General features: G+C 44.9%; 1 protein-coding gene across 4 annotated transcripts in view; it reads right to left on the bottom strand.

The window, feature by feature from the left end:
• The window catches only part of IQCG (IQ motif containing G), a 65,479-nt gene that overhangs the window by 29,673 nt on the left and 11,159 nt on the right, over positions 1 to 24,647 (bottom strand). For all 4 annotated transcript variants that reach the window (XM_030823064.1, XM_030823061.1, XM_030823062.1 and 1 more), the window contains 4 exons: positions 21,341 to 21,469; positions 15,166 to 15,247; positions 2,146 to 2,307; positions 605 to 679 (listed from right to left, as the gene is read on the bottom strand). In XM_030823064.1, coding sequence (XP_030678924.1) covers positions 605 to 679; positions 2,146 to 2,307; positions 15,166 to 15,247; positions 21,341 to 21,469 — 448 coding nt within the window. The remainder of the gene's footprint in view (positions 1 to 604; positions 680 to 2,145; positions 2,308 to 15,165; positions 15,248 to 21,340; positions 21,470 to 24,647) is intronic.

A 24,647-nucleotide genomic window follows, 5' to 3' on the forward strand; every position in this document is an offset into this window, starting at 1 on the left:
GTCTCGCTCTGTTGCCTAGGCTGGAGTGCAGTGGCGTGATCTCAGCTCACTGCAGCCTCTTCCTCCCAGGTTGAAGCAATTCTCCCCCCTCAGCCTCCTGAATAGCTGGGATTACAGGCGCACCACCATGCCTGGCTAATTTTTGTATTTTTAATAGAGACGGGGTTTCACCATGTTGGCCAGGCTGGTCCCGAACTCCTGACCTCAGGTGATCCACCCTCCCTGGCCTCCCAAAGTGCTGGGATTACAGGTGTTAGCCACTGTGCGTGGCCCATAAATTTTTAAGTCATAATTTGACTTAATAAATTTTAAGTCATAAAGTCATAATTTAAAAATTATGAGTATACAGCAATATAGAAATCAAAAAATTTCTTATATAAGCTCAATGATAAAAGCAGAAAACAAAATTTTACCTGTACTCTCTCAAATTACAGCTATATAAGATACCTATTCAGATGCATAACCCTGAAAGAAAACATGAGCTGAAGTTCATTAGGCTGAAAGAATGATGGTTGGTTTTTCTTCAAAATATTTTTTTGTTTCCTCAGTATAAACAGAGTACAAAAAAAAAAGGTCAAAGCATAGAAAAGCTGTGGTGACCCACCTGCTGCTCCTTTCTCAGGAACATTTCAATCTCTGTGTGAATCCGGGCCTCTTCTTCAGTTTTCATCCTTAGTTTCTGTAAGAACAACAATCAGATACCAGTGCATTCCCAACCCTGCAGGGCTGGGAATCAGAAGTCCTCAAGATTAGAGGAGCAGCTCAGTCGGCCGCTCAGGTTCCCTTTACCAGCTGGGAACCGGGGCATTCAGTTTCCTGCAATTCCTGTTCACAAACACCGCAGAGCCACGTGGCGCGGCACTGTCTAGACTGTGTGTGTCCCTAACGCGAGGAGCACAATCCCGTCACCTGAATAGAGGTGCCCACTGAAGGAGAGAAACGGTGCTCCAGGGGCACAAGGCTGTGGGGCCTAAAAACGGGAAATTCCGGAGTACCAGGAAGAGTGTTGTCGTGGCCTTAAGCCACGTCAGTCTCAGAGCGAGGAGTCCTCCCACACACAAATTCCACGGTCTAAGCACGTTTGTTCCTTCCTCCCTCTTCCCATCTGCCTGCTGCTCTTTCTTTTTCTTTTCTTTCTTTTTTTTTTTTTTTTTTTTTTGTGAGAAGGGAGTCTCCCTAGTTGATGTTTGAAGTTGCCCAGGCTGGCTTCAAACTCAAGGGTCCTCCTGCCTCACTACCTCATCTCCGATTAGCTGGGACTAGGGCCTGGCTTTGCGTGTGTGCGTGCGTGCGTGTGCGTGTGTGCGTGCGTGCGTGCGTGTGCGTGTGTATGCCATTTAGCATTCCCCTCAAAGAAGATCTACCACTTCTTTCTTCCTTCTGATATTTTTCACCGTGACTTCTCATCTCTATAAATTCAGGTTTGAATGAAGTTCGGCTCTCTAGATGTTTTTCTTACTGGAGGAGTGAAAGGTACTGGTTAGATGAAATAAACAGCGGCAAAATTCTGCCATAACTAAGCACGTTGTTGTGCCCTCTCCCTATAATTAGTCAGAAAAATGGTGATTGGTTTGCTAAAATAAGAAGTGACCAAGGAAAGAAAGTGCAGCCAATTTTCAGTCATTATGAGGCGGGAGATGGAGGCTACAGCCCACTGGAATCTCTGCTTGCAAACACGCATATCCTCATTTAGGCTTTTCTTTTCTTTTTTTTTTTTGAGACGGAGTCTCGCTCTGTCGCCCAGGCTGGAGTGCAGTGGCGCAATCTCGGCTCACTGCAAGCTCCGCCTCCCGGGTTCACGCCATTCTCCTGCCTCAGCCTCTCTGAGTAGCTGGGACTACAGGCGCCCGCCACCACGCCCGGCTAATTTTTTGTATTTTTTTTTTTTAGTAGAGACGGGGTTTCACCGTGGTCTCCATCTCCTGACCTCGTGATCCGCCCGCCTCGGCCTCCCAAAGTGCTGGGATTACAAGCGTGAGCCACCGCGCCCGGCCTAGGCTTTTATTTTCAACCTCAAGTGGAGGGGCTGTTACCGATAGAGATGGAGGGAAATCTTCGTCTCCCTCCTTTGTTAGCTGAGACGGGATCAGGAGTGACAGCTCAGTTGCCATTTCCTGGGTTCTTAGCTAATGTCCCAGGGATTACCTCAATCTCTTCCAGCAAGAGTTCCTCTGTTCTGTTACACTTTTTCTGGGTCTGGGCAATCTGCAGCTCGGTATTGGTTTTCATGTAGCGATTCTCCAAGTTGGATTTTGCCTTCATCTCTTGCAGTTGGTCCTTGAGGTTAGCAATATACTCCTTCTGACTCTGTAGTGGAAAGACCAGGTTTCTAAATTGAAAATACATTCTACCTCCATTCAGTTCAATCAGCGGCTTATGGTTCCCTTTTATGCGTATAAATCAATAAGGAACTGGAACTATTTTTCCGCTATCACAAAATGGGAAATTTAGCCAACAATCATGAAGATTATAGATGAAAGTGAGTAACACAGCATTTCTAAGAATCAGGGCGAATCAGGGCTGTGAGATTAGTTCCCAGGCACATTATTGCTGTACTCTGTATTTCCCACACAGGTTTCTCATTTTGGTAGGAAGAACACTGGTCAAAATGATCAAAAGAACTGACTTCCCACCCAGGCCTCCAGCTGTGTGAACTTGGCCAAGTCAAATCTCCAACTTTTTTACTTTCTATAAAACAAACAAACAAACACACAAACATACAAACACCCAACCTGCCTGAAGTATCTCAGAGAGTGATTATTAGGTTTCATTGAGAACACGTGTGAAACGCTTTCTTTTTGCAGGTCACCAAGTGCTTGGCAATGGTGAGGACTCAATAGTCATTAAGAAAAATATTTATTCAGCACCAGGCACTGAGCTAGGCTCTAGGAAAATCGTGGAGATCTAAACAGACATATTCCCTGCCCTCATAGAGCTTACAGTCTAATAGAAGAGAGGTGGTTAAAAAGAGACAAACACACGTGTAAACTTTCAAAACTTGTGCAAAATGATAGAAAAGGAAAGCTCGACAGGCTATGGGAGGAAATAACAAGGGAGGAGTACATTAGACTCTGGAAGGTCTGAGAGGGACTCTCTCGGGAAAGCGATGGTTCATTCGATGTACATTAGACTCTGGAAGGTCTGAGAGGGACTCTCTTGGGAAAGTGATGGTTCATTCGATGTACATTAGACTCTGGAAGGTCTGAGGGACTCTGGGGAAAGCGATGGTTCATTCGATGTACATTAGACTCTGGAAGGTCTGAGAGGGACTCTCTCGGGAAAGTGATGGTTCATTCGATGTACATTAGACTCTAGATGGTCTGAGGGACTCTCTGGGGAAAGCGATGGTTCATTCGATGTACGTTAGATTCTGGAAGGTTTGAGAGGGACTCTCGAGAAAGTGATGGTTCATTCGATGTACATTAGACTCTGGAAGGTCTGAGAGGGACTCTCTCGGGAAAGCAATGGTTCATTCGATGTACATTAGACTCTGGAAGGTCTGAGAGGGACTCGCTCGGGAAAGCGATGGTTCATTGGATGTACATTAGACTCTGGAAGGTCTGAGAGGGACTCTTTTGAGAAAGCGATGGCTCATTCGATACCTGAAGGATAGGTAAGCCCACCACATGAAAAATAGGCTTGGCCAGGCACGGGGGCTCATGCCTGTAATCCCAGCACTTTGGGAGGCCGAGGCGTGGGGACCACCTGAGGTCAGCAGTTTGAGACCAGCCTGGCCAACATGGTGAAACCTGTCTCTACTAAAAATACGAAAAATAGCTGGGTGTGGTGGCAGGCACCTGTAATCCTAGCTATTTGGGAGGCTGAGGCAGAAGAATCGCTTGAACCTGGGAGGTGGAGGTTGAAGTGAGCTGAGATCGTGCCATTGCAGTCCAGCCTGGGTGATAGAGCGAGACTCTGTCTCAAAAAAAAAAAAAAAAAAAAAAAGAAGGAAAGAAAAAGAAAAGAAAAATAGGGTTAAGGGAACTCTAAAAAAAATAAGAAAAAGTATATAACCAAATCCTGAAGCAATCAAGACCTGGATACATTCCAGGAACTGAAAGAAAGCTCCGGAGGCTCTAGCCTAGTGAGGGTTGAGGGGAGCACAGGATGAGGTTGGAGGTCGGTGAGGGCACACACAGGACCCTGGAGGCCCGACTGAGAAATTCAGATTTTATTCCAACTGTCATGGGAATCCTTGGAAAGCTTTTAGTCAGGGAGGTAATATTTGTTTGAAAAGAACTGTTTGGGAAGAATCAGTGTGTGAGTAAGTCCACAAGGAGGTGACCTGACAGCACAGCAAACAAGCACACGACTAGCAACAAAAGTGCTTCAACCTGAGACCCGCTCCTCTAGATACCAACCGCCCTTCTCTTTTTTAATTTTTTTTGAGACGGAGTCTCACTCTTATTGCCCAGGCTGGAGTGTAGTGGTGTGATCTTGGCTCACTGCAAGCTCCACCTCCCGGGTTCAAGCGATTCTCCTGCCTCAGCCTCCTGAGTAGCTGAGATTACAGGCATGCACCAACTCACCCAGCTAATTTTGTATTTTTAGTAGAGATGGGGTTTCTCCATATTGGTCAGGCTGGTCATGAACTCCCAGCCTCAGGTGATCCACCTGCCTCGTCCTCCCAAAGTGCTGGGATTACAGCATGAGCCACCATGCCCGGCCTCCAACCACCTTTCATCTTAACCATGTAAGTAGGGTAGAATTAGTTCTTTTGTATTAAAAAAAAATTTTTTTTTAGAGACAGGATCTCCCTCTGTCACTCAGGCTGGAGTGTAGTGGCTCGATCACAGCTCACTATAACCTTCAATTCCTGGGCTCAAGCAATCTTCCCAAGTAGCTAGTACTACAGGTGCATGTCACCATGCCTGGCTAACTTAATATTTTTAGAGATGGGGTCTCACTCTGTTGCCCAGGCTGGCCTCAAACTCTTGGCTTCAAGGGATCCTCCTGCCTCGGTCTCCCAAAGTGCTGGGATCACAGACATGAGCCACTGCGCCCGGCTTTTTTGTTGTTGTTGTTTTTTTTTTTGAGACAGTCTTTTTCTGTCACTCAGGCTGAAGTGCAGTGGCATGATCACGGCTCACTGTAACTTTGACCTCCCAGGCTCAAGAAATCCTCCTGCCTCAGCCTACAGAGTAGTTGGGACTACAGGTGCACGACATCACACTCAGCTTGTTATTATTATTATTGTAGACACAGAGTCTCACTATGTTGCCCAGGCTGGCCTCGAAACGCTGGGCTCAAATGATCCTCCCACCTCAGCCTCCCAACGTGCTAGGATTACAGGCAGGAGCTTCTTTTCTTTCCTGAGATAGGGTCCACTGTGTTCCCAGGCTGTAGTGCAGTGTCACCAGCAGAGCTCACTGTAGTCTTGAACTCCTAGACTCAAGGAATCCCCTCTCTTCAGCCTCCCAAGTACCTAGGGAATTAATTCTAAGTAACTATTGGAAGAAAAAACAAAGTGGTAAGTGGACAAATCCTCTGTTAAGGAAAGCAAGCATAGGCAGGGGTGTCCAATCTTTTGGCTTCCCTGGGCTGCAATGGAAGAAGAAGAATAGTGTTGGGCCACACACAAAATACACCAATGATGAGCTAAAAAAAAAAAAAAAACACACACACACAAAAAAATCTCTCATAATGTTTTAAGAAAGTTTACGAATTTGTGTTGGGCCCCAGTCAAAGCCATCCTGGGCTGCATGCGGCCTGCAGGCTGCAGGTTGAACAAGTTTGACTTAAAGTGTCATTAGGCCCCAACCCAGTGGAGTGGCTCATGCCTATAATTCCAATGCTTTGGGAAACCAAGGCAGGAGGCTCGCTTGAACCCAGGAGTTCAAGATCAGCCTGGGCAACACAGCGAAAACCTGTCTCTACAAAAAAATTAAAAAATTAGCTGGGCCTGGTGGCATGCGCCTGTAGTCCCAGCTACTAGGGAGGCTGAAGTGGTAGACTCCCTTGAGCCCCGGAGGCCGAGGCTGCAGTGAGCTGTGCTCACGCCATTGCACTTTAGCCTGGGCAACAGAGCGAGACCCTGTCTCAAAAAGGTCCCTAAGATGAATCAGAACGGAATTAATTCTTCAAGTTATTTTGTCTACTAGCTTCTTGATATAACTCTACAGAATCATTCTAATTGTATGACAGTTATTCCAACTAGATCAGAATCATTCCGAAGAGACTGAGCATCTCTGGCACAGAATATGCTATAGGCCCTTTGAAAATATGTCTTAGTATTTCATATTCTCTTACAAGTTGTAGGATTGCAGGGAAATTACTGAACCTCACTAAGCCTATTTTCTCATCTGTAAAATCCTGCCCAGGCTGGAGTGCCTGGCACAACTTATATGCTCAATAAATGTTGATGAAATGAATTTTAAGAGATGTCTGCTTTTGGCTCACTGTTTTTCTTCCATTCTTTCTATACGCACTTCCCTTCTCCCCTGTCTTCCCCATTTCTCCTCTTTTTTTCTTTTTCTTTTTTTTTTTTTTTTGAGACAGAGTCTCGCTGTGTTGCCCAGGCTGGAGTGCAATGGTGAGATCTTGGCTCACTGCAACCTCTGCCTCCCGGGTTCAAGCGATTCTGCCTCAGCCTCCCAAGTAGCTGGGATTACGGGAATGTGCCAACACGCCTGGCTAATTTTTTATTTCTTTTTAGTAGAGATGGGGTTTCACCATGTTGGCCAGGCTGGTCTCCAACTCCTGACCTCAGGTGATCTGCCCACCTCGGCCTCCCAAAGTGCTGGGATTACAGGCGTGAGCCACCACACCCAGCCCATTTCTCCTCCTTCTTCCTCTTCCCTCCCTTCTATTTCCAAATTGTATGGCAGTCAGTGAATCTTTTTTTTTGAGATAGGGTCTGTTGCCCAGGCTGGAGTGCAATGGCGTGATCTCGGCTCACTGCAACCTCCGCCTCCCACCTAAACCTCCCGAGTAGCTGGGCCCACAGGTACATGTTGCCATGCCACCACACCCGGCTTTTTGTATTTTTTTTTTTTTTTTTGGTAGAGATGGGGTTTTGCCATGTTGCCCAAGCTGGTCTCAAACTCCTGGCCTCAAACAATCCACCTGCCTTGGCCTCCCAATGTGCTGGGATTACAGGCATGAGCCACTGTGCCTGGTCTAGGTTTGAATCTTTAGGAAGACTAGAGTTAAAGCTAAAATGTGATGGTTTTACTTCTTCATCAACTGGAATCCTTTTACCTATATAATCCCTTAGATTTCCTTCAAGGTCCACCTTATATATCACTCCAGTAAATAAAGCCTTTTGCAGAAAACCTCAGCCCACATTGGTAACTGTAGTTTTGTTTCTCACAGAATCTAAATAGTGTTAGACAGGGATTTATTGAATAGTGTCCGTACATACAAAAATATACTTTTGAAAACTCAAGAGCACGTTCTGGTAATTTTTCTTTCTCAAATGGAATATTAAGACTTCAGAGTAACAGTATGAAGATCAGAAATGCAGAGTTAAAAGTCTTTAGCTTCTGCCCATGGTAAACAGAAGGTATTGCATCATGTGTTTTTTGTTGTTGTTGTTGTCTTTTTTTTTTTAGACGGAGTTTTGCCCTTGTCATCCAGGCTGGAGTGCAGTGGCGCGATCTTGGCTCATTGCAACTTCGGCCTCCCAGGTTCAAGCGATTCTCCTGCCTCATCCTCCCAAGTTGCTGGGATTACAGGCGCGCACCACTACACTGGGCTAGTTTTGTATTTTTAGTAGAGACAGGGTTTCTCCATGTTAGTCAGGCTGGTCTCAAACTCCCGACCTCAGGTGATCCACTTGCCTCGGCCTCCCAAAGTGCTGGGATTATAGACGTGAGCCACCGCACCCGGCCAATGTAAGTGTTGATAAGGACATACAACATTGGCTGTGCCAAGCCAAAGGCATCTGGTTTTAATGCCATTGCCATGGGCCTCTGAGTACTCTGCGTTCCTTCCTGGATTGGTATTTTGCACAAACATTTTAATGGCCCTCCACAGTGACAGTGTGGAAACACAGAGGAAGATATAAAATCCTGACAGGCTCTGATGTAAAACCATGATTGAGGCATGCTAACAAGCGGGCAGAAGTGCTATTCCGTTTCCTCTGCTCCCTAGTGTGCGAGAAGAGCCAGCCTAGGAGCAGTGGGGTTCAGGCTCCTTTTCAGAGTTTCACGAAGAAAAGATTTGCCTTCACCACAACCTCGAATCCGAGTTGTCCATGGTGTCGGGAACCTTCCTCATGGTCAGGTCCATGGACTGATGCATCACAGTTTTGGGTTTTCATGGCAGACCAAACATTACTTCCAAATCCCAAAACTGCCTTCAGATCTGGACCTCTGGATTGTTATTTGAACTCAGAGAAGCAAGATTTACTAATAAAGAGAGGCAGTCTACCAACTCGAGTTAATAAGGTTCTGATGGCTGCCATAATAACGTGAGCCAAGGGCTTTAATGGTAGTGTCTGCTTTCATAACTGTACACAAAGTACAGAACGGAGTACTGGTTCCTGGAAGTTTGGAAGCTACTATCTGGGAAGTTGGCACTTGTCTTAGACCTCAGGTTGCCCCTCTGCTTGGGTAGCAAAAGGAAAATGGGGATGTTGTCTATTAAAGAGACAAAAGCCACAGGAAAAAAATAGTTCTCTATTAAATTAACATTTACGGCCAGGCACGGTGGCTCACGCCTGTGATCCCAGCACTTTGGGAGGCTGAGGTGGGTGGATCACTTGAGGTCAGGAGTTCGAGACCAGCTTGGCTAAATGGTGAAAGCCCATCTCTACTAAAAAAAAAAAAAAAAAAATACAAAAATTAGCCAGGTATGGTGGTGTGCACCTGTAATCCCAGCTACTTGGGAGGGTGAGGCAGGAGAATCACTTGAACCCAGGAGGCAGAGGTTGTAGTGAGCTGAGATTGTGGCACTGCACTCCAGCCTAGGAGACAGAGTGAAATCACATCTCAAAAATAAAATAAAATAAAATAAATTAACATTTCTATTTGTCTGTCTATGACTTAGAATACCGGCTGATACTATATGAGTCCATAGACTCAGAATAAACTCTGAACTCCAATAATCCTAGTTACTTGGGAAGCTGAGGTAGGAGGACTAGTTACTTGGGAAGCTTGAGGCCAGGAGTTCAAGACCAGCCTGGGCAACAAAGACAGACCACCCCCATCTCAATTAAAAAAAAAAAAAAAAAAAAGGCCAGTTGGGATGGCTCACGCCTGTAATCCCAGCAGTTTGGGAGACTGAGGCAGGTGGATCACCTGAGGCCAGGAGTTTGTGACCAGCCTGGGCAACATGGCAAAACCCCGTCTCTACTAAAAACACAAACATTAGCTGGGCCTGGTGGCATGTGTTTTACTATTGTTCTTGTTGCTGCTGTTAGATTCAATGCTAGGTATTGATAGTTTTGATGTTATTGTAAATAATATATATAAATTTTCAATTTTCAATTCTAAGTCTGTTGCTGATGTATAAAAGATAGATTTTTATATATGAATCTTGGTTCTTTTTTTCCCAGTAGTTTCATGAAAATGCTGATCCATTGTTATCTTGCTTTGGATGTTGATGTTCAGAAGTCTGAAACTTTTTTTCCTTTGTGACTCTTTCTTTTTGCCGAGTATCTAAGGCAATTAATCGTACACATCTAAGCTACCACCAACACTTTCATATACAAAAACCTGCCATTCTTGTTGGCATCATTTTCTGACCCACAGTTCCCTAATGTGCATATACTTCCTATCTTCTTGTTTTCCAACCTTCACCTGACTACTGGTTTTCAGTAACTCTAGGGATTTAACTTATTTCATCTTGGTTGACCTGACTACTGGTTTTCAGTAACTCTAGGGATTTAACTTATTTCATCTTGGTTGACCTGACTACTGGTTTTCAGTAACTCTGGGAATGTAACCTGATTTCATCTTGGTTGACCCGACTACTGGTTTTCAGTAACTCTGGGGATTTAACTTGATTTCATCTTGGTTGACCTGACTACTGGTTTTCAGTAACTCTGGGGATTTAACTTGATTTCATCTTGGTTGACCCGACTACTGGTTTTCAGTAACTCTGGGGATTTAACTTATTTCATCTTGGTTGACCTGACTACTGGTTTTCAGTAACTCTGGGGCTGTAACCTGATTTCATCCTGGTTGACCCGACTACTGGTTTTCAGTAACTCTGGGGATTTAACTTATTTCATCTTGGTTGACCTGACTCCTGGTTTTCAGTAACTCTGGGGATTTAACTTGATTTCATCTCGGTTGACCTGACTATTGGTTTTCAGTAACTTTGGGGATTGCACCTGATTTCATCTTGGTTGACCTGACTATTGGTTTTCAGTAACTCTGGGGATTTAATTTGATTTCATCTCAGTTGACCTGACTATTGGTTTTCAGTAACTCTGGGGATTGCACCTGATTTCATCTTTGTTGACCCGACTCCTGGTTTTCAGTAACTCTGGGGATTTAACTTGATTTCATCTTGGTTGACCCGACTCCTGGTTTTCAGTAACTCTGGGGATTGCACCTGATTTCATCTTGGTTGAACTGACTATTGGTTTTCAGTAACTCTGGGGATTTAATTTGATTTCATCTCAGTTGACCTGACTATTGGTTTTCAGTAACTCTGGGGATTGCACCTGATTTCATCTTGGTTGACCCAACTCCTGGTTTTCAGTAACTCTGCGGATTGCACCTGATTTCATCTTGGTTGACCTGACTCCTGGTTTTCAGTAACTCTGGGGATTGCACCTGATTTCATCTGGTTGACCTGACTCCTGGTTTTCAGTAACTCTGGGGATTGCACCTGATTTCATCTTGGTTGACTCGACTACTGGTTTTCAGTAACTCTGGGGATTGCACCTGATTTCATCTTGGTAGTTCTTTTTTGTTCCAAGGCTTGCCTTGGATCTTCTAGTCTTGGTTTCTTTCTTTTTTTTTTTTTAGACCCACTACGAAGCAGAATCTTGGTTTCTTAACCTGTTTTTTGCTGATGATCACAATATCTGAGTGATATTCTGCTTTAGTTTTACTTTGGCTGAATGTAATGGCTGAGAATATAATTAAGAGGATAAGTCTCAGGAGCAAGTGTTGTTGCTGTTAGGAAAATTCTACCATCTACAGGTGTGGTCCTTATGGTAGAATGGGAGTCAACTGGCAAAGCGCTAAATCTGAGGTTTCTTTTGACATTGCTTTGTAGGGCTTAAAAGGAGACTAATATAAATATCTTCTGGCCGGGTGTGGTGGCTCACACCTGTAATCTCAGCACTTTGGGAGGCCAAGGAGGGTGGATCACCTGAGGTCAGAAGTTCAAGACCAGCCTGGCCAATATGGTGAAACCCCATCTTTACTAAAAACACATAAATTAGCCGGGTGTGGTGGCCCACACCTGTAATCCCAGCTACTTGGGAGGCTGAAGCAGGAGAATCGCTTGAACTCGAGAGTCGGAGGTCACAGTGAGCCGAGATCGAGCTGCTGCACTCCAGCCTGGGCAACAGAGCGAGACTCTGTCTCAAAAATAAAAATAAATAAATAAATAAATAGATAAATAAATAAATATCTTCTATTTTAAAACATACTTAAAAGATATTTATCTTCTATAAGGTAAGAATCTTTTGACCGTGTCAAAAGATTCATGACTTTTAAAATAGAAGATATTTATATTAGTCTTTTTAAATTATGAGAGTTTTTCAGGGAAAAGAGTTAGGAAACCTCCGAAAAAGTCTATTCATTACAGAGAAAACTTAAACACAAACTAGTTTTCATGAAGTTTCCCAGAGAAGAAAAGTAGTTTTTAAAAAATATAAGCTACATGCAGAGGGTTAAGAGGGATAATGACATCAAGACCTAGAGCTACCTAAGGTGCTTTGTAATTGGCAAATACAAAATAAGAGAAGGCATTAGGCAATTTGCTTGGAAGACTTAAAGATAATATCTTAAAAGAAAGTCTAGTGACTTTGTTTTTGAGACGGTCTCACTCTGTCGCCCAGGCTGCAGTGCAGTGGGGAGACCACAGCTCACTGCAGCCTCAACCTCCTAGGCTCACACAGTCCTCCTACCTTAGCCTCCCATGCAGTTAGGACTACAGATGTGTACTACCACATCCAGATAATTTTTTTTTACTTTTCCAGTTATTTTTATAATTTATTTATTTATAGAGACAGAGTCTTGCTATGTTGCCCAAGCTGATCTCAAACTCCAGGCCTCAAGTGATCCTTCCACCTCCTAGTGACCTTTTAAAAACAATTCTTTCATATAAACTTACAATATTCTCAGGCCCAGTGCAGTGGTTCACACCTATCATCCTGGCACTATGGCGGGGCCAGGGCAGACAGATCATTTGAGCTCAGGAGTTCGAGATCAGCCTGACAACATAGTGAAACCCTGTCTCTACCAAAATTTTAAGAAATTATCTGGGTGTGGTGGCAGGTGCCTGTAGTCCCAGCTACCTGGGGGCTGAGGCAGAAGAATCATTTGAGCCTGGGAGGCAGAGGTTGCAGTGAGCTGAGATCACTCCACTGCACTCCAGCCTAGGTGACAAAGTGAGACCGTGTCTCAAAAACAAAACAAAACAAAAAAACAGTAATAAAAATAAAAAATAAAAATATTCTCTCAGCTGGGCATGGCAGCTCATGCCTGTAATCCAGGTGCTTTGAGAGGCCAAGGAGGGAGAAACACTTGAGGCCAGGAGATGGAGACCAGCCTAGGCAACAAAGCAAGACCTCACCTCTACGAACAATTAAACCGCAGTCTGGTGTAGTGGCATGTGCCTGTAGTCCCAGCTACTCAGGAGGCTGAGGTGGGAGAATCACTTGAGCCTAGGATTGCAATGAACTATAATTGTGCCATTGCACTCCAGCCTGAGTGACAGAGTGAGATCTGGTGTCTAAAATAAATAGGCTGAGCACGGTGGCTCACACCTGTAATCTCAACATTTTGGGAGGACGAGGTGGGCAGATCACCTGAGGTCAGGAGTTTGAGACCAGCCTGGTCAACATGGTGAAACCCTGTCTCTACTAAAAATATTTTAAAAATTAGCTGGGCATGGTGGTGCACGCCTGTAGTCCCAGCTACTCAGGAGGCTGAGGCGGGAGAATCGCTTAAACCCAGGAGGCAGAGGTTGCAGTGAGCCGAAATCGTGCCACTGCACTCCAGCCTGGGTGATGGAGTGGACAGGGTAAGACTCCATCTCACTCCACCAAAAAATAAAAATAAAAATAAAATATATAAATAAAATAGTTTTCCAATGTCTATCTAGGGAATAACAAAAATTCCCTTCTGTGAAGCATAAACTTGTCCAAACAGCTGATCAGTGAAAAGCTGATAACAGGCCATCCTCTGTAACATTCTCTTTTTTTTTTTTTGAGACGGAGTCTCGCTCTGTCACCAGGCTGGAGTGCAGTGGCACCGTCCTGGCTCACTGCAACCTCCACCTCCCGGGTTCAAGCGATTCTCCTGCCTCAGCCTCCTGAATAGCTGGGACTACAGGCACGCACCACCACACCTGGCTAATTTTTGTATTTTTAGTAGAGACAGGGTTTCGCCATGTTGGCCGGGATGGTCTCGATCTCTTGACCTTGTGATCCGCCCGTCTTGGCTTTCCAAAGTGCTCGGATTACAGGCGTGAGCCACCGCGCCCGGCCATCCTCTGTAACTTTCTAAACGGCTCCCAGAAAAGTTGTCAGTCATCCTAATACAGCTGGTTTCTAACTGCTTAGGTTGCAGCCCCAACTTTGTTTTGCAAGTCAATTCCTTAAAACTTGGGATGCATTTTCTTATAGAAGTAAACTAGATATGAGGTTAGGTCCTAATGACCACAAAAGCTCGCAAATCCACTTTGTCCTCAAAATACAATACAAATAACATGATGAAGCCCAACCACTATGTATGAGAAGGTTCATAATGTGCTGAATGTCTTCTTTAGGAATATACTTTTCCATCTGGGATGTGAGAATACAAGAGACTGCCTGAGACAAGGCCCCCTGTGGGGGAGGGTGGGGGTGTATGTGGGGTGGGATATGAGGATGGGACGAGGTCATCTGTGGGGGAGGGTGGGGGTGTATGTGGGGTGGGATATGACGACGGGACGAGGTCATCTGTGGGGGAGGGTGGGGGTATGTGTGGGGTGGGATATGAGGATGGGACGAGGTCATCTGTGGGGGAGGGTGGGGGTGTATGTGGGGTGGGATATGAGGATGGGACGAGGTCATCTGTGGGGGAGGGTGGGGGTATGTGTGGGGTGGGATATGAGGATGGGACGAGGTCATCTGTGGGGGAGGGTGGGGGTATGTGTGGGGTGGGATATGAGGATGGGACGAGGTCATCTGTGGGGGAGGGTGGGGGTATGTGTGGGGTGGGATATGAGGATGGGACGAGGTCATCTGTGGGGGAGGGTGGGGGTATGTGTGGGGTGGGATATGAGGATGGGACGAGGTCATCTGTGAAGGAGGGTGGGGGTATGTGTGGGGTGGGATATGAGGATGGGACGAGGTCATCTGTGGGGGTGGGTGGGGGTGTATGTGGGGTGGGATATGACGACGGGACGAGGTCATCTGTGGGGTGGGGGGTATGTGTGGGGTGGGATATGAGGATGGGACGAGGTCATCTGTGGGGAGGTGGGGGGTGTACGTGGTGGGATATGAGGATAGGAACTAAGAGCTCCAGGGGGTTGGGGTCTCGCAGGGCTCTATATTCCAGACACACCTGTACAACCCAGGCCAGCTCTCTAGTTGCTATCTTTATATTTTCTGTTTTTTTTTTTTTTTTTTTTTCTGAGATGGAATCTCGCTCTGTCACCCAGGCTGGAGTTCAATGGCGCAATCTCAGCTCACTGAAACTTTCCAGGGTTCAAGCGATTCTCCTGCCTCAGCCTCCCAAGTAGCTGGGATTACAGGCACCTGCCACCACACCCAGCTAATTTTTGTATTTTTAGTAGAGATGGGGTTTCACCATGTTGGCCAGGCTGGTCTCAAATTCCTGACCTCAGGAGATCTGCCCACCTCAGCCTCCTAAAGTGCTGGGACTACAGGCGTGAGCCACCGCGCCCGGCTATGTTTTCAATAGTAAAGGAATGCCTGAGGAAACAACAATCATTTACGCGTAACTCTTCTCTGCTTGAGAAAGATGGCTTCCATATATTTAATAGCTGTGTTAGCTCAGTCACTTTTGGTGTTAAGCAAATAATTCTTACCTGGACTTCAAATTGCCATTCCTTTTTGACATTAATTAGCTGTTTTTGAAGTGATATTATCTGTTTTCTTCCTTTTTCCTCCCTAGAAGATATAAGAATGATTTCTGTTTAGAGCAGTGCTTCTCAAACCTTAGCGTGCACAAGGACCACCCTGCACATAAGAAAACCAGATTCCTGGCCTCTTCCCCCAGAGAATCTGACTCAGCAGGTCTGGGAAGGGCCTGAAGTGTGCATCTGTGTCGAGTTCCCAAGCGATGCTAACAGGGCTGGTCCACGTCATATTTTCAATAGCATGTTTTAAAGGACAGATTTGTTTTAACAGATTGGAGGAAGATTTTCTGGCTTGTCAGTGTTGAATCTAAAAATAGCTGCTGCTGAGAAAAAGTGAAGAAGAGAAGGACAGCAAGAGGAGAAAGAAGAATCCTTTCTACTTTGGGCACTTTGATTACATATTCTTACCCTCACAACAGCCTGATTTCTATTTTACCGATGAGAAGATATGGTGTAGACAGCTAAGGTAAGTTGATGTGCTGGATGTGAGAATGTGCCTCACCGATCTCCAACTACAGGGGGCGTAAATCAGCAAGGGTCCCGGCTCTGAAATCCTTCGCTGTGTGTGTTCCGCTGTGTGTGTTCCGAGGCCTCTCCAACTACAGGGAGTGTAAGTCAGCAAGGATCCCAGCTTCTAGGCTCTGAAATCCTTTTCTGTGTGTTCTGAGGCCACACTGCCCACAGACTGCTCCCATCCCATTACGTGTGGCAGGAATCGCATAGGATGGGCCTTTCCTGGGGAGCCAGGGAGTCTCTGATGGTTGACTTTGGGTCAAGGACTCCGGATGACCTTGCCGAACACAGCCGTGTCTTCCAGCCTCTCCTTCACTGGGGGTCGGCCTTGCACTGGTTCTGAAGGTTCCCTCCCCATTTTCTCTCATGCAGATCTTTCCCCTGATAAAATGTTTGCATGAATAATTCCATCTCAGCATCCGTTTCTCAGAAGACCTGGACTAACACACTTGCCATGGTCACACAAACAGTAAATGGCAGAAAGGGGTTCAAACGCAGGACTGTCTGACACCAGAGCCTGTGAACTTAACTACTTTATATGACTGTGTCTCAATCTGCTCTGAGAAACAGTCTTCTGCTTCTCTCCAGCAATCCCATTATTTAGGTTTAAAACAAACAAAAAATAGCAAAACCATACCAGAATAAACAAAACAAAACAACAACAAAAAACTTCTCACTAAACTGCAGCTAGGTAAAGATTTTTACTCAAGAATTTTTATTTTTATGTATTTATTTTTCTTTTTTTGAGACAGAGTCTCACTCTGTTCTCCAGGCTGGAGTGCAGTGGCAAGATCTTGACTCATTGCAACCTCCGCCTCCCGGGTTCAAGCAATTCTTCTGCCTCGGCCTCCTGAGTAGCTGGGATTACAGGCATGTGCCACCACACTGGCTAATTTTTGTATTTTTAGTAGAGATGGGTTTTTACCATGTTGGCCAGGCTGGTCTCGAATTCCTGACGTCAGGTGATCCACCCGCCTTGGCCTCCCAAAGTGCTGGGATTACAGGTGTGAGCCACTGCACCCGGCCAGGAATTTTTAGAAAGCACATAGTTAACTAGAATCTTGAGATTGTCATTGCCAAAACAAACTATAGATTATGTACTTCCCACTCATAGATCACAAAAAATAGATAAGAAAGCTACAGAATGAGTACTTTCCCTCTACTATTAATTCAATATCCCAAGGAAAGGTTTATTGAAACAAACAAATTATCATTTACATGAGATTATAAAAGTGCCCATTTTACACATATACACCATGGAATACTATGCAGCCATAAAAATGGACGAGTTCATGTCCTTTGCAGGGACATGGATGAAGCTGGAAACCATCATTCTCAGCAAACGGTCACAAGGACAGAAAACCAAACACCGCATGTTCTCATTCATAGGTGGGAATTGAACAATGAGAACATATGGACACAGGGAGGGGAACATCACACACTGGGGCCTGTTGTGGGGTGGGGGGCTGGGGGAGGGAGAGCATTAGGAGAAATACCTAATGTTGATGACGGGCTGATGGGTGCAGAAAACCACCATGGCAGGTGTATCCCTATGTATCAAACCTGCATGTTTTGCACGTGTGTCCTAGAACTTAAAGTATTAAATGCAAAGAAAGTATGAAGAGAAATAAAAATCACCCATAATCCCACTATCTGGAGTTAACTATCGTTGAAATTTTATTATATTTCCTTCCAGTCAATACACACTATAATTTTTTTCTTACAAAACTAAGTTATATTATGGGTATAATTTTTATCCTAATGTTTTCACTTGACATAACTATGGGCTCTTTCTCATTTTATTTAGCAGGTGAACACATGCATTTATTTCTGTTCCCTCTTTTTTTTTGTTGTTTTTTTTTGAGGCAGAGTCTTGTTGTGTCGCCCAGCCTAGAGTGCAGTGGCGCGATCTCGGCTCACTGCAACCTCCACCTCTCGGGTTCAAGCAATTCTCCTGCCTCAGCTTCCTGAGTAGCTGGGGACTACAGGTGCGCACCACCATGCCTGGCTAATTTTTGCATTTTTAGCAGAGGCGGGGTGTCACCATGTTGGCCAGGCTGGTCTTGAACTCCTGACCTCAAATGATCCATCCACCTCGTCTTCCCAGAGTGCTGGGATTACAGGTGTGAGCCACCATGCTCAGTCCTCTGTTCACTCTTGAAACAATACTAAAATAACAGGCAAGAAATAATGAAAGGTGTAAACCTATAAACACAAAGAGATTGGGAGAAGAAACGATGCAGCTGACAGACATCAGCAAAATTAAAGAAGATATAAAGCAGACAAGAGAAAAATGAGATCTAAATGTGTACAGAATGAGAAGCCAAGAAGAAGAAAACAGAATAAAGCTACAGGCCCCCCAGAAAAGCTCAGCACATGAAGGCACTACACATCTTCAAAGGCACAACTGTGCCACAGAGCTAAATCCAGGTGGAGCGATGGAAAAGTCTGGCAAAGGAGCAGGATGACCTGATTCCCTTCCCCAGCCCTGTGGCCAGGCAGCTGCCTTTTCCTCCTCTCGGGAGATCATGGGTGTTTGGTTAGTTTTGGCCAGGTTTCCTGGAATCGTTGAACCAAAGATTTGGACTTGGAGACGGACACCAGACACAGCTGGAGGTGGAGATGAAGGGCCACGCTAAAAACAGGGAACCGAAAACATTCTGCTTAGTGGATGGTGAGTTTCCCCAGCCTTTCCCTGGCTAGCTCTCAACACATGGGTAGTCAGAGAGTAACCACAGACAATAACCATTACTTCTTCACTGCCCCTCACCCCTCCCAGCAAAGATTGGTAGATTCTTCGAGAATGCTGACTACACCAAGGGAAAAGATGTGCTTTTCTTTTCTGCCCAGCCAGTGCAGCGTGGACCACATGCACAGAGCACAGCATCCATCAGCTTCTTGGTGCTTCACTCTTAAATACAAATGGACGGCCAAGGATGACCAAACACAACTCCCCTAACATTAAAAACAGAGACTAGGGCCAGGTGCGGTGGCTCACACCTATGAGCCCAACACTTTGGGAGGCCAAGGTGGAAGGATCACTTGAGGCCAGGAGTTGGAGACTAGCCTGGGCAACATAGTGAGGCCTCGTCTCTAGAAAAACAAATAAACAAACAAAAAATTAGCTGGGCATAGTGGCAAATGTCTTCCAGCTACTCAGGAGGCTGAGGCAGAAGGATAGTGTGAGCTCAGGAGTTCGAGGCTGCAGTGGGCTATGATGGTGCCACTGCACTCCAGCCTGGGTGACAGAGTAACATTTGCCTCTAAAAAATTTAGATGTAAATTAAAAAACAAAACAAAACAAAAAAACAGAAGGCTGGGCGTGGTGGCTCATGCCTGTAACCCCAGCACTTTGGGAGGCCAAGGCAGGCTAGGCAGGCAGATGAACTCTAGCATGGGCAACAAGAGTAAAACTGTGTCTCAAAAACAAAACAAAAAACAAAACAAAACAGAAACTAAAACAAATGGGAGAAAAAGTAACTCGGAGAGAAGAAAGATAATACAAGAAACAGAAGACAACTTAAAAAAAGACAACTATAATTAATGTTCTTAGAAATATAGGAGAAGGCCAGGCATGGTTCAAACCTGTAATCCTAACACTTTGGGAGGCCAAGACAGGCAGATCACTTGACCTCAGGAATTCAAGACCAGCCTGGGCAACATGGCAAAACCCCACCTCTACAAAAAAATACATAAAATTAGCTGGGCATGCTGGGTCCCCAGCGACTTGAGGGGGCTGAGGCAGGAGGATTGCTTGAGCCCAGGAAGTCGAGGCTGCTGTGAGCCAAGATCATGCCACTGCACTCCAGCCTGAGTGACAAAAAAGGATACTATAAAAAATGAAAAACTCAGGGAAGAGCTCTTAGAAATCAATGTTAGCATAACATTTTGAAAAATTAAACACAAGAGTTGGAAGATAAGACCAGTTGTGGTTGGGGTTACAGGCGTGATCCCAGCACTTTGGGAGGCCGAGGCGGGTGGGTTGTTTGAGCCCACGATTTTGAGACCAGCCTGGTTAACATGGTGAGACGCTGACTTTACAAAAATAAAACAATTAGCCAGACATGGTTGCACACACCTGTGGTCCCAGCTACTCGGGAGGCTACTCACTTGAGCCTGGGACCCAGGATGAGCTGTGGATCGTGCCACTGCACTTCGGCCTGGGAGGCAGAGCAAGACTCAGTCTCAGAAAAGAAAAGAAAAGAAAAAAGAAAAGAAAAGAAAAGAAAAGAAAGAGCCTGTGTTCCCAGCACTTTGGGAGGCCGAGGTGGGCAGATCACGAGGTCAAGAGATCAAGACCATCCTGGCCAACATGGTGAAACACTGTCTCTACTAAAAATACAAAAATTAGCCAGGCGCAGTGGTGGGTGCCTGTAATCCCAGCTACTAGGGAGGCTGAGGCAGGAGAATCACTTGAACCCGGGAGGCAGAGGTTGCAGTGAGCCAAGATTGTGCCACTGCACTCCAGTCGGGTGACAGAGCGAGACTCTATCTCAAAAAAAAAAAAAAAAGAAAAGAAAGAAAGAGTTGGAAGACAAAGTTAAGGAAATCTCTCTAAGAATAGTATAAAAACAATGCAGATGGTAAATGAGCAAAAAAGGACAAGAAAAATGCAGGGTCAATCATTACAGGATCAACATCCAAAGAGAGTTCCAGGCCGGGCACGGTGGCTCATGCCTGTAATCCCAGCACTTTGGGAAGCTGAGGCAGGTGGATCACTTGAGGTCAGGAATTTGAGACCAGCCTGGCCAACATGGCGAAACCCCAACTCTACTAAAAAATACAAACATTAGCCAGGTGTGGTGGCGTGTGCCTATAATCCCAGCTACTTGGGAGGCTGAGGCAGGAGAATCGTTGGAACCTGGGAAGCAGAGGTTGAAGTGAACTGAGATCATTGCCACTGTACTGCAACCTGGGCAACAGAGCAAGACTCCGTCTCAAAAAAACAAAACAAAACAAAACAAAAAAAGAGTTCTAGACAGAATTCATAAATTGAAAGGTTCTGGAAATGAGAAACTTTCCTTGGCATTCATTTGTTATTGTTCAGTGGTTTTCAATGAATTCAATCTTTTTTTTTTTTTTTTTTGAGACGGAGTCTCGCTCTGTCACCCAGGTGCAGTGGTGTGATCTCGGCTCACTGCAAGCTCTGCCTCCAGGGTTCACGCCATCTTCCTGTCTCAGCCTCCCGGGTAGCTGGGACTACAGGCGCCCACCACCATGCCCGGCTAATTTTTTGTATTTTTTAGTAGAGAAGGGGTTTCACCGTGTTAGCCAGGATGGTCTTGATCTCCTGACCTCGTGATCTGCCCGCCTCAGCCTCCCAGAGTGCTGGGATTACAGGCGTGAGCCACCGCGCCCGGCCGAATTCAATCTTAAGAAAGATTACTAGAGAAGGAAGAATGGTCTTGATATATTGTAAATACAGATAACGAAGGCCTAGAAATCTGACTTATTGTCCCAGCAGAACTAGGAAGAAAACCCAAATTCTGTCTTCTAGTTATCTTCCCTGGAAAGCACATGGTTGGTTTGCTTTAAAATTCAAGGATTTCCAGTAAGAGTGTTTTAGCACTTTAAAATACAGCAAAGCAAGTAAACCTAACATTACTCTGACCTGGCAATGACATCATAGAAGTGCATTTGGTTTTCCCTCTCTTTGCTCAAAGCTTGCAGGAGACTGTTGTAAGTGGCCGAATCTTGCAACTCCTTAATGGTATCTGCAATCACATCGCTGAAAAACTGCCTGTAAGGAGAAACAGACCAACAAAAAAATGAGTTAATAAATTCTATTTTCGGCCAGGCGCAGTGGCTCACGCCTGTAATCCCAGCACTTTGGGAAGCTGGGGCAGGTGGATCACGAGGTCAGGAGATCAAGACCATCCTGGCCAACATGGTAAAACCCCACCTCTACTAAAAATATAAAAAAATTAGCCGGGCGTGGTGGCACGCGTCTGTAATCCCAGCTACTCGGAAGGCTGAGGCAGAAGAATCCCTGAACCTGGGAGTTGGAGGTTGCAGTGAGCCGAGATCACCACTGCACTCCAGCCTGGCAACAGAGTGAGACTCTGTCTCAGTAAATTAATAAATAAATAATATTTTCAGGCCAGGTGCAGTGGCATGTGCCCTAATTCCAGCTACTTGGGAGGCTGAGGTGGAAGAATTGCTTGAGCCCAGGAGTTTGAGATCAGCTGGGACTACATAGCAAGACCTGGTCTCAAAAATACATATATGTATAATATACATGTATTATATATATGTATTATATATGTATAATATGTATGTATTATATATGTATATGTATAATATGTATGTATTATATATGTATATGTATAATATGTATGTATTATATATGTATAATATATATGTAAAATATATGTATTTATATATATATATATATTTATATATGCATTTCCCTACATTCACAAAGGGCTACAGAAGTCACACAAGTTAGGACCCAGGCCAGGTGCAGTGGCTCATGCCTGTAATCCCAGCACTTTGGGAGGCCGAGGCGGGCGGATCACTTGAGGTCAGGCGTTCAAGACCAGCCTGGCCAACATGGTGAAACCTCGTCTCTACTAAAAATACAAAAATTAGCCAGGTGTGGTGGTGCGCACCTGTAATCCCAGCTACTGGAGGCTGAGGCAGGAGAATCGCTTGAATCCAGAAGGCAGAGGTTACAGTGAGCTGAGATTACACTACTGCACTCCAGCCTGGGCAACAGAGCCAGACTCTGTCTCAAAAAAAAAAAAAAAAAAAAAAACGCAAAAGTTTGATTAGGTCTTTAAAAAAATTTTTTTAATGATTTAACTTTTTCAAAATTATGAAATATTCCAAAAATTTAGAAAGTATAAATAAAATAATATTTATGTACATAACACCAAATTTAAATATTTTACCATGGTAGAGACTTGGTTTTTTTTAGAGATTACATGTGTCAGATATATCTGAAGTCTCTAGTCCCAGTCCCCTCAATCTTCCCCAGAGATAAACACTCTTCTGAATTTGGTGATTATTATTCTCTAGCATGTTGTGATACTTTTGTCATGTGTTTGTGTGTTTTATTTAAATAATACATGTAGTTTTACATGTTTTTATTTTTATTTATTTATTTATTTATTTTTTGAGATGGAGACTCGCTCTGTCACCCAGGCTGGAGTGCGGTGGTGTGATCGCGGCTCACTGGAACCTCTGCCTCCTGGGTTCAAGTGACTCTCCCGCCTTAGCCTCCTGAGTGGCTGGGATTACAGGCATGGGCCACCTCACCCAGCTAACAAAAAAAAAAATTTTTTTCTTTAATTTCTAGTTTGCTAAGAGGTTTTTAGTGTTGGTTTTTGTATGTTGAATTTGGCCAAATGCCTTTTCTGCATCTATTGATCTTTCTTTTTATTTATTTATTTATTTACATTTTCTAATGCTGAACTATTTTTGCATTCCTGGGATAATTCCAATTTCATTATGATGTTCCTTCTGGGTCTTTTTTTTTTTTTTTTTTTGAGACGGAGTGTCGTTCTTGTCGCCCAGGCTGGAGTGCACGATCTCGGCTCACTACAACCTCCACCTCCCAGGTTCAAGTGATTCTCCTGCCTCAGCCTCCCGAGTAGCTGGGATTACAGGCACGTGCCACCATACCCAGCTAATCTTTGTATTTTTAGTAGAGACAGGGTTTCACCATGTTGGCCAGGCTGGTCTGAAACTCCTGACCTCAAGTGATCTGCCCACCTCAGCCTCCCAAAGTGCTGAGATTACAGGCATGAGCCACGGCACCCGGCCAAATGTTCACATTTTCAAGATGAGTAAACCAGTTTCAGAAAACATTCACATTTTTGAGATGAGTAAACCAGGTTCAAGAAAGTTAAGTGACTTGCCCGTGGTCACATAACTAGTTTGAGAAAGAGCTGGAGATACATAATCCAGGTTTCCTAACGCCTAGTCCACTGTTCTTCATGATCCTCTCCTCAGTGGAGCTATTTAGGCCGGGCACAGGGGCTCACACCTGTAATCCCAGCGTTTTGAGGGGCCGAAGCAGGAGGATCATTTGAGTCCAGGAGTTCAAGACCAGTCTGGGCAACATAGTGAGACCCCCCATCTCACAAAAACTAAAAAAAAAAAAAAAAAAAAAAAAAAAGGCTGGTCATGGTGGCACGTGCCTGTAGTTCCCCGCCACTCGGAAGGCTGAGGTGGGAGGGTCGTTTGAGGCTGCAGTGAGTCACGTTTGCGCCACTGCACTCCTGCCTGGGTAACAGAGTGAGACCCTGTTTCAAAATAATGATAATAATAATAAAATAAAAACTAAAAACTGCTATTTAATGTTTTGACATAGTTGGCAAGAATTATAGTTACTATTTTACATAACAAAGAACTCAAGGGAGAGGGAGAGAGAGAATAGCCAGTTTTAGCTGGTATGGTAAGGAAGTCCCCTCTGCTTTAATCTTTCCAAGAAAAGTAATTTTGTGGCCGGGCGCAGTGGCTCACGCCTGTAATCCCAGCACTTTGGGAGACTGAGGCGGGTGGATCACCTAAGGTCGGGAGTTCGAGATCAGCCTGGCCAACATGGTGAAACCCTGTCTCTACTAAAAATATAAAATTAACCAGGCATGGTGGCGCATGCCTGTAATCCCAGCTACTAGGGAGGCTGAGGCAGGAGAATCGCTTGAACCCAGGAGGCGCAGGTTGCAGTAAGCCGGGATGTGCAACTGCAACTCCAGTCTGGGTGACAGAACGAGACTCTGTCTCCAAAAAAAAGAAAGAAAAGTAAATTTGTGATTTTTTAAATTGTTAATTAATTAATTAATTAGAGACAGGGTCTTGCCCTGTCACTCAGGCTGGAATGCAGTGGCATGATCATAACTCACTGTAACCTCAACCTCCCCGGCTTGAGTGGTCCTCCCCCGCCTCAGCCTCCTAAGTAGCTAGGACTAAAG

The sequence above is a fragment of the Nomascus leucogenys genome, chromosome 11 (assembly GCF_006542625.1).
Source record: "Nomascus leucogenys isolate Asia chromosome 11, Asia_NLE_v1, whole genome shotgun sequence".
NCBI classification, from domain to species: domain Eukaryota; kingdom Metazoa; phylum Chordata; class Mammalia; order Primates; family Hylobatidae; genus Nomascus; species Nomascus leucogenys.